The sequence below is a fragment of the Orycteropus afer genome, unplaced genomic scaffold, assembly GCF_000298275.1.
Source record: "Orycteropus afer afer isolate SDZICR_OR568_19922 unplaced genomic scaffold, OryAfe1.0 scaffold00311, whole genome shotgun sequence".
NCBI lineage: Eukaryota > Metazoa > Chordata > Mammalia > Tubulidentata > Orycteropodidae > Orycteropus > Orycteropus afer.
Genome location: NW_006921898.1, coordinates 3201573 through 3212145, shown reverse-complemented (window position 1 = coordinate 3212145; position 10573 = coordinate 3201573). Strand labels below are relative to the sequence as shown.

The 10573-nt window shown below is 43.6% G+C and overlaps 1 protein-coding gene across 1 annotated transcript in view; it reads left to right on the top strand.

The window, feature by feature from the left end:
- Positions 1 to 217: 217 nt before the first annotated feature.
- The window catches only part of ELP6 (elongator acetyltransferase complex subunit 6), a 15180-nt gene continuing 4824 nt past the window's right edge, over positions 218 to 10573 (top strand). Inside the window, exons 1-5 of the mRNA XM_007951763.2 lie at positions 218 to 271; positions 2567 to 2645; positions 4669 to 4739; positions 6977 to 7095; positions 8508 to 8709. Coding sequence (XP_007949954.1) covers positions 218 to 271; positions 2567 to 2645; positions 4669 to 4739; positions 6977 to 7095; positions 8508 to 8709 — 525 coding nt within the window. The remainder of the gene's footprint in view (positions 272 to 2566; positions 2646 to 4668; positions 4740 to 6976; positions 7096 to 8507; positions 8710 to 10573) is intronic.

Here is a 10573-nt window from a genome sequence, read left to right as displayed (position 1 = left end):
CAATGTTACACCGTTAATGTCATCACGCGTGCGCCAGCAGCGGTCCATCCCAAGCTCCCTAACTAATCGGCCAACTCAGGAGCCCGGAAGTGGAGTTGCGCGTGCGCATTCCTTCCGCAAGGTACTGAGGGTAGGCGGGTGTGTACCGCTCTCCAGTCTCTGTCGTCTTCTCCCACTCTGAGCTCCTTGCCCAGGGTGCTTGCCCTCGGAGTTCAGAATGTTCCCAGAGCTCAATAACCTTTTAAACACGACCCCAGATAGGGCGGAGCAGGTAGGACGTCGCGCGGTCGAGAAGGGGCCGAGTCTGGGGAGCAAGGCGTAAGGCTGCATCCCCGGATGTGGTGCATACGTAACCGTAGAAAAGGCGCGACCTCTGTTGGTAAGGGGATGCATGGGAGTTGTAGTCTGGAGAGGGCTGTTTCGGGGCTTGGTCAGCCGACTTTGGTTTACGGAAGGTGGGCTTCTTGACCTGTGTTCTCAAAGCCTGTGTTTAAAGACCTCAGGAAGTCTGTCCGAATGCCCGACGACATGTACCAAAAAGCTCTGTGCGCGCTCGCTGGGCAGAGAAAGGGGGTGGGGGTGGGGGGGTGACCCCGCCCACGAGGAAATACCCTACCCTCCGGCTTGGAGCAGTTTCTTACTATTCCTCTCGGCCCGGAGCGCGCAGCAGATCGCAGGTTCGCCTCGCGTGCCGCCTCTTGGTCTTGTAATAGTGTTGCGCGAAGCTAGTTGCAGAAGCCCCGATTTGGTGTCACAGTCTTGTTTCCCCTCCACCCTCCTTCCCACACTCTTGAGCAGCTCGCTTCTTCATTTTCATATGCTTCCCCGTTGCTGTTTGTTCACATAAAAGACTATCCTCGAAATCTTTAACGTTTTAGGGATTATTTCTTGCAAACCATCTGGTTTATTTCATAACCTTGTTTTCTTAATGAACTGTTAAACTCCTCCATGCAGCCGTATTGTCATGTGTGTTAACCCTTTTAATGACCTTAAGTATTTGGTGAATCGTAGCTTCAAGTAGATTTATGGCTTTTAGTTGCACAGCAGTTGCTTTGTATCCAAGGCTCCAGATGGCTTTATCACCTTGCCAGTTACTCCTGACACCTCCAAAGTCCTCAGCCAGTGTTAGGGAATGGAGGATTGAAGTAGGCAAAAGGCTTACACCAGTAAATGACGGTGCTGAGGATGATCCTCAAGATATAACGATCTTTTATATTTTATATGTAAAAAAAGCCGAAGCCCAGAAAAATTAAAGCACTAAGGTCGCACAGTACAGAGGTGACATATCTGATACCTCCTGATCCTGCCTTTCTATGCAGTTGACTGGTGGGGAACTAGAGGTGGCTGGAGCAGGCAGCCAGGCCTGGCAGAGTTTTTCCTAGGGCTCTCAGAGATGAGAGAGCTCTGTCCCTGAAGCAGTGTCTAGAGCCATTGGGAGGAGAACCTTGTTGCTGGAGATCTCTGTCAACAGCCACTTCTTCCTCTCCTTTTTCCTATCTGGTAGGATAGAGTTGGAGTCAAAATTAGAAATAGGAAGTTGACTCAGAAGACCTTTTTAATGGTCTCTTCCCATCCTGGAAGTATGTGGTTTTCATTGGAGCCTGATGGTAAAATCATCCTTTTTCAGGATCTGATTTTTCTCAAGTCTGGTCCCTGAGTTAGTTACTAAGGTGACAAGTGAGGAGGAGAAGGCATTTTATTCTGTTTTCCCCTGGAAAAGTAGAGGCTGAGATATGCTTGCCCATTATAAATGCCTTAGTAGCGGTCACTTTTAAGTCATTGGTTTTTCCATAATTTTGACTTATTTTCTTCTTTTCTAGGTAAATTCAGCATACCTGTTGCCATTGCGTAGATTCCAACTCTTAGTGACTCTATAGGACAGAGTAGAACTGCCCCCTAGATTTCGAAGGCTATAATCTTTACAGAAAGGAGCTCTGGTGGTGTATAACCTAAGGTATTTGACTGCTAATCAGAACGTTGGTGGTTCGAACCCACCAGCCACTCCATGGAAGGAATATTGGGCAATCTACTTCTGTAAAGATATACCACCTCAGAAACCCAAAGGGGGTTTCTGTGAGTTAGAACCGACTCAGTGGCAGTGAGTTTGGTTTTTGGTTTTGGAATCTTGACAGAAGCAGACTGCCACATCTTTCTCCCATGGAGTGGCTGGTGCGATTGAACTGCCGTCCTTCTTGGTTAGCAGCTGAGTGCTTAACCACTGAATCACCATAGCTCCTTAAACTTAGCATAGATATCATTTAAAAATATAATCTCCAGGTGTACAAACTTAGGGTGAACATAAACTCAAAACCAAACTCACTGCTATTGAGTTGGATCTGTGACCACATTTGGGTTTCTGAGGTGGTAAATATTTACGGAAGTAGATTGCTCAGTCTTCCTTCCGCAGAGTGGCTGGTGGGTTTGGACCACCAGCCTTCTGGTTAGCAGTCAAATGACTTAGGCCCTACACCACCAGAGCTCCTTAGGGGTGGACTAGATTTCTATGCTCAGCTTCCCTCTTCCCGTAGAGTCTAATTTACCTTTTTGTGTTCCTCTTAACTTTTAGGGGAAACTGACTCTACTCTGTGATGCCAAGACAGATGGCAGTTTCCTTGTGCACCACTTTCTTTCCTTCTACCTCAAAGGTATGGGTCTCATCGATGCTGTGGAAAGAGAAACCTGGTGGGTGGAGGAGGGTGGGCATAAAAAAAGCTTCAGGAAGCAAAGGGAAGAGCATTTGCTAGCCAGGGCTTTGGTATTTGGGTTGCCAGAGGGCTCTTTCATTAGGCAATAGATTGCTGGACCATTTTGGTCTTTCCCCCAACCATACCAAAAGATGATGTATTCACTATGTCACTGTGTCCACATCCTGCCTCCCCGTTCTCTACCCACTGTGCTGGCACAGACTCACTGGTTTTCCTGCTCCATCCTTCTGTATCCTGAGATTTCTGCTGCATTGATGACTTGGCCTGCAGTGGATGCTTTTTAAAGAACACGGGAAAGAAAACAATATGACCGTCACAATTTACAAATGGAAATAAATTAGAATATGAGAACAGCCAGATGAAAAAATAAGCTCATGTAATCTTTAAATGGAGCCCTGATGGCGAAATGGTTAAGTGCTTGGTTGCTATCCAAAAGATTGGCGCTTCAAACCCACCTAGCAGCTCTGCAGGGGAATGACCTGGTGATGTGCTTCTGTAAAGATTAGAGCCTAGGAAACCCTATGGGGCAGTTCCACTCTGTCCTGTGGAACCACTCTAAGTCGGGATCACCTGGAAGGCACTTAACAACAACAACAACAACAGTCTTTAAACTTTAAACCAAAAATGTTCCCTGAAGACTTCTTTAAACCCAATAATGGTTTAGCTTAATGAGTGAAGAATGTCTCCCATGAGCATCATGCTCTTCTAAGAACTACCTATATGTTATCAGATTGACAATAGCAACTGGAAAGATTAGATAGGAAACTTAGGGGGCAATGAGTTTGTGTTAATGAGGGAGGAACAACTCTGTAAAAAGGTGAGAATGGGTATACAACTTGAAGAATGTAATCAGTGTTACTAAATGGTACATGTAGAAACTGTTGAATTAGTGTATGTTTTGCTGTGTATATTTTCAACAAAAAAAAATTAAAAAGATTGTAACATGATATTTCTTAATTCACTGGTATCATTGTGTATATTTTCAATAAAGATAGTTTTTATTATGGGGAAAAAAGAATAAGCTCATTTATTAGTTGATTCTCCTTGAGCACACACTGTGCCAGGCCAGGATACAAAGCATACCTTTGGCACATTGAGTTGTAATAATTTACAGCTTTGAAAGTGATCTTCTTTTTTAGATGATATAATTGTCGACATAGAAAGATGAAGCAAATCTACTGATAAGTTATTAGAATTAAGTTCAATAAGGCAGCTGGAGCTTCTTTGTGTTTCCCTTTTATTCTCCTAGGTGTAAGAACAATTTAAAAAGTCACTTGTATTCCTGTATACCAACAGCACACAATTAGAAAAGATAATTAAGACAAAGACACCATTTATTTACAGTAGAATAAAACGTTTAAGGTGTCTAGTAGTAGTACATCTGGGAGCTCTGGTAACATAGTGCCTAAGGCACTTGACTGCTAACCAGAAGGCTGGTTGTTCAAACCCTCCAGTCACTCCTTGGAAGGAAGGTTGGGCAATCTACTTCCATACTGATACTGCCTTGGAAACCCAAGGAGGGGTCGCTATGAGTCGGGGCTGACTCGACAGCACAGGACAACAACAACAACAGTAGTACATTTGAGACCTGGCAGTATACTTCAGGAAACCAGCCATTTAAAAGCTGTGGATCACAATGGTCTGACCCGCAGCCCATCGTGGAGATGGCGTAGGATGTTGTTAATGTTGTGCGTGAGGTCACCATGGGTCACAGGCCACCTGACTGGCAGCTAACAACAACAACAACAGTAGTACATCTAGCTGAAGAAGTACATCTCAGAGTCAATGAAATATGGTATAACTTAAAAAAAAAAAGGATATCATAGAATCAGGTAGGATATATCGGATTGGAAGACCTCTGGGTCTCTAGACCTGCCTGAGTGCTTCGGTTTCCAGAGGTATGAAGTATATGAGATTCATTGTAAGCAGAGGCTTTATCAAGTCAATTTATTTTGTTTTCTAGCTAATTGTAAAGTGTGCTTTGTGGCCCTCATCCAGTCCTTCAGTCACTACAATATCGTGGGACAGAAGCTGGTGAGTACATTAGCCTCCTGAGGTGGGTGAGTGTGTGTGCCCTACATATGTGAGCATGGCCTACAGCTGGGCTTGCCTGTTCGGATTATAGAGAACTTAGCAAAGGAGAAGCTTAGGAAATTCTGGGTTTCTATACCCTTTATTTGAAGGTCTAAAGCAGCTTCTCTTCATGTTTTATTATTTTAGAATTTATAGAACCAAATGTATTGTTTGTGGGTGATAATTAATCAAACCCTTCTCTATTGGTTCTGGACCAGATAAAGAGAAAACCTAGGAGCCGTTGCAATGAGAGTGGGCTTTTATCTTGGTTCTTCTGGATTGGAGATCATGGCTTGATTTTCCACCAAATTGGCTGCTCATCAGTTCTCTCCATGTTTAGGGCTCGGGACCTAAATGTGGGTAGAGGTACTTTTGTCACCTAACAGCAGAGTATCTTGGCCTGTTTCTTCCCTCATCAAATGCAGGCAGACAAGAATAAGATGACCAAGAGATTGGTCATTACCTAACGTAGGCCATTACTCATGACCTGTGACTATGTGGATTTACTGCCTGAGAATGAGAGCTAAAGGGAGATGGCCTGTTTTTCAATGGACAGGACAGCTTCAGAGAGGAAGAGAACCAGGCCACTCATCAGCAGTAATTTTAAAATCTTCATCTTCTCATTGGGCCAAATTACTTCCTCTTCTCTGATGGCGAGAAACAAATGAAAGATGAGAGGATAGATTCTTTCTTTCTTATCCTTTGCAGAGAAACTCATAATCTGGGCATGAGTTCAGGGAGAGTGCTCATGTCAAGAGAAGATGTTATATTCTAGGTCTCTGAAACCTATCTCTGTGACCCTAGCATCTGTGTGTTTTTGGAAGAGAAAGCTATGTGCTTTCTGTGGGCCACTTTTATTATCATTATTATTATTATTATTATTATTATTACCTGTGAATCATCATCAACATGGCAAAAATGACATGTGCAGGACTTGGCATGTGAAGTACTAGAATGTGAGCTTCTGTTCTCTTGGAGCATTATCAGAAGTAGAATGGTAATACATAAGAGCAGAGGTGAGGATCAGGAGTCTTTCTCTCTGTCAGAGGCCAAGTGAATGGTATTGGATTGTAGAGGACACTGGATATTTGGTGTGTGAATGAGCAGTTGAGATCTGGTTCAGGGATATGGAGAGTTTGAAAAGTTGGCATGTCATGTGTTTCTCCACAGATAGAGCAGTGAGTTGTAAATTTAGAATACTTCCCAGTCTCTGATTGTTGAAATGAAGATTTCTGGAATCTGACCCCCAAAGAATCTGGTGTTTTAGATCTGGAGTGGGATGCAGGGATCTGTACTTAACTCATGTGTCTCAAGGGATTCGTACTTGAGAGATTCAGGAAGAACCATTATCTGAGAAGCCCTGGTAGAGCAGGAGTTAGCAAACTACAGCCTGTGTCCCTGTTTTTGTAAATAAAGTTGTTGATGCACAACCATACCCGTTTGTTTCTAATTGTCTATGACTCCTTTCTCACTGCAATGGCAGAGTTGAGTAGTTGCAACAGAGACTGTATAGCCTGCAAACCCTGAAATATTTACTGTCTGGCCCTTTTTAGGAAAAGTTTGCCAACCCCTGAACTCATATTGCCCCTAACTCTGGGAGTACTTCTTCAGTTTAAGGGAAAGAGAAGAGAGGGAGACCCTAACCCGTGATGCTTTCTTACTGTGTGCCAGGCATTCTGTGGGTTACATTATTTAAAACTTCAGAACAACCTGACGTCCCTTATCACTGATAAGAAACAAGTCCTGAGAATTTGGGAACTTTAGAGCCAAAAGTCCAGCCCTTTGTCCTGCATCAGCATTTTCCAGACTTTGGTCATTCTCCCACTCTCTTATTGTTAATACTGGTTTTCATATGTGCTTAGTTTTAGAAATATATGCAATTAAAAAGAAAACTTTGTATGACTAATATAAATGAAAAACCATTATTGGGTAATCATAAAAACCACTATATAAACAAAAGAATGTAAGTTGTTTTTTTTGAAGTGTGACAATTAAATGTAAATGGACATCTGAATATGAAACAGGGTTGTGGGTTGGGAATACCCATGGGAAGAAAGCCATGGGCCCTGTGCTTAGAGTGGATAGGTGCACATTTATGGGGTTTGGATGTGTTCTATGCCATCTTACGAGCTAGAGTCTAGCCTCTGATGGGCTCCCCATAGGGCTCAGTAACTCATTCTCTTCTTTGTTGTGTTTAGGGTGTCAGCCTGACCACTGCACGGGAGCGTGGGCAACTTGTGTTCCTTGAAGGTCTCAAGTCCTCAGCGGATGTCTTCTTCCGATCCCACGAGGAGCCACACCCCCTGCAGTTTCTCAGGTCGGTCAGCCTGGAACCCAGCCCAGAGGTGCACACCTGGTGGGTGGGAGCAGACAGCGGTTGCTTTGCTATGTGATTCCTTCTTGTGGTGGGGAGTGAAGAACTGACTTCTTAAGTCAGATACATCCAGTGTTGCAGTACTGTCAGTCAGAAAGCCCTTGACTCTTATCACAGGCCAGAGGGTATACTACTGTCCAAAAGCTATGTTGTTGTTGCATACCATCGAGTTGATCCTGAGTCATAGTGATACCACGTGACAGAATCGAACTGCCACCTAGAGTTTCCTAGTTGTAATCTTTACAGAAGAAGATCACCAGGTCTTATCTCCTACAGAGTGGTTGGGTGGGTTCAAACTGCTGACCTTTTGGTTAGCAACTGAACACTTAACCGTTATGCTACCAGGGCTCCTTGAAAAAGCTATAGAAAGTGTTATGTGCTAGGAGAAGAGTTGTTCTTGTTTGTTGTTATGTGCCATCGAGTTAGACCTGACTCGTGGCGACCCCTCCTTGGGTTTCTGAGGTAGTAACACTACGGAAGTAGATTGCCCAACCTTCCTTCCAAGGAGTGGCTGGTGGGTTTGAACCCCTAACCTTCTGGTTAGCAGTCAAGTGCCTTAGGCAGTATGCTATCAGAGCTCCAGGAGCAGAATAGAATAGTAAATTTTGCTGTTTTCTTCCAGTCCTGGCTGTAGAGCACTAATAGCACATTTGCTTTATTCTGGGTTTGATACAGAGATTAGCAAACTGTGGCTCATGGGCCAGCCACTTATCTTTATAAATAAAGTTTTATTGAAACACAGCCACATTTTCTTTATATATTCTCTCTGGCTGCTTTTGTAGTTGAGACAGTGACCATATGGCAATAGGGGGAGTTGTCCTGGGCCCTGTGCTTTTTGAGCCTCCACTCATTTCTTGGAAATGATTTGGGGGGTAGTCATTGGAGAAGGTGGAGGTAGCTAGGCCAGCTTATGTCAGAAACAGATTGAATCTGATACGTGTACAGCAGTCTATAGACAACTCCATGTGCATTGCTGTTTGACTTTTTTATACTCAAGAATGGGGAGGATTCTGCCTGCCTAATCCAAATTCATCTAGGTGCCTTTGGTTCTGCGTTAAGAGGCTCTGTGCTTCCCTTTAAGGGTTCCAGGAACTGTTAAGTTTTGTGCCTCCCCTTGCTAGCGCAGTAATTTATCCCTAATAGGGCTTAGTAAATACTTGTTTTGGAGTAAAGCTTATTCATGCACACATGCATGCCTTTTCTTTAAACCAGATTCTAAACGCCTTGGTGCCAAGGGCTGTGAGGCAGCTCTTTGTCCTCCCATCCCCTCTCCTGCTGTTTCCTATGGTGCTACTCGGTCCCAGATAAATGTAGAGAGAGTGAACTCTCTGGTAACTTTTGCCCTGTGTCTCCAGGAAGGCCAGCGCTGAGGATCTGCAGCCGTTGTATGAGTTTGTGAAGGAGGCCCTGAAGCCTGTGGACAGTGGGGACCCCACGTGGAGGTGTCCGGTGTTGCTGGTAGATGACCTCAGTGTGCTGTTGAGCCTGGGCATAGGGGCAGTGGCCGTGCTGGACTTTGTCCACTACTGCAGAGTTACTGTGTGCTGGAAACTAAAGGTATCCTTGGGTCCGCTCTTCGTGCTCCCACCTGTGGCCTCTCAGAGTTCAGACTTGTCCAGACCTCACTTGCTTAAAGTGATCTTTTTCATTTATTTGTTTAGGGTGTTTGCTTTACACTGACAGCGCCAGACATTTTTTGGTCTCCCCTCAGAATTAAAGCCCTTAAAATGAAAGGGGTGACCAGCACCATCTTTGATTAGACCAGTCACGTGGTGCTATTGCCATCCCAGCTCTGCCGCACATTGCCTTTGTGACTTGGGGCAAGTTATTACACTCAGTATAATTTAAGGATCAACTGAAATAATGGGTGTAGACTTGTATAAAAATTGTGAGATTTAATACAAGGGTGACCTTTATTACTAAATTATGAGACAAAAATACAGATTTTCCCCTAATAGAAACAGTAATAATAAACCAACCAATAAACTAGGAATGGTGGTGGTGCCTGCCTGACAGGAACCTGACTGTAAGAATTACGTGAAGTGACACTTGTAATGCCAGCACAGTGCTTGGCCACCAGCGACCACTCTTTAGTATATCATGGTGCAGCTGGTAGGGTCCTGCAGATGTGGCATGGTGTGGTCAGACCGGCATCACAGAGCAGTGGAAGAGGTGCACTCACTGAGCCAGCCAGGGGTGGGTGTATCTAGGAATGCACATTGGGTCCCTCCTTGGTGCAAAGCCCTGCCTGGGGGCTTTGTTTAGGGGGCCTTCTGAGGCTGCCCTGGCTTATACTCACAGACAGGACCAGAGTAATATGGGGGAGAGTAGCAGGAGAAGGAAACGTGAGGGGCTTGGAGGGCAGAGTTGTTCATGGGGCTTAGGGTGAGAGTGAAGTTGTCAAAGTCCCTGCCCATGGCTCAGCTTGCTCTATGAGCTGCTAGCACCCTCTTTGTAAAATCTTTTTTTTTTTTTTTTACTTTCAGTTGAAAAAGTAAACCTTGGGCATAGTTTATAAAAAAAAGAAAGGAAGAAACAATGTAAAGTATACTTTAATTCTGTTGAAGAATCCTGATCAAAAGGGAGGGAATGTAGAACAGAATTTTGAATTCTTAAAGACTCCAGACTTTCTGGATTTGTGGGATCTAGATGAACCCCTGAAACTACTACCCTGAGATAGTCTTTAAAACTAACCAAAACTATTCTCTAAAGTCTTCTTAAAACCAAACAGTAGTTTGGCTAAATTAGTAAAGAATGTTTGCTGTGCGCATTGTGCTCTTTTAAGAACTATCTGTATGGGACCAAAGTGACAATAGCAACTGGAAAGATTAGATAGGAACCTTGGAGGAGAGGAGTTTTAAGTTAATGAGGGAAGAACAGCTCAGAAAAGGAGGGTGAGAAGGGTCCCACAACTTGAACAATGTCATCAATGCCTCCGAGCCGTACATGTAGAAACTTGAATTGGTGTATGTTTTGCTGTGTATATTCTCAACAACAACATAATTTTTTTTAAAAAAGGTACTTTAGAAAAAGTAACTGTCTCCCTCTTCCAGTGTTTACTCTTCCAGACAGTCTGCAATTATGAACTTCTTTTTATGTATATTCATCACCCTGTCTTTTGCCTCCCATTGCTGATAACCTGCTATCCATACTGTTTGGAACTTCTTTTTTTAATTTAAGGATACATAGCACGCTTTGTCATCATCTGCCTGAAAACAGAACACATGGCTCTGCTTCATCCTTTCTACACCAGGACAATATTCCTTTGAAAGCACTTGTCATTATTTTATTTATTTATTTATTTTAATTAATTAATTAATTTTTATTTGGGTGAAGATTTACAGAGCAAATTCACTTTCCATACGGCAGTTCACATATACTTTGTCTCATGTCATTGACCACAGTTTACCACAATGCAACA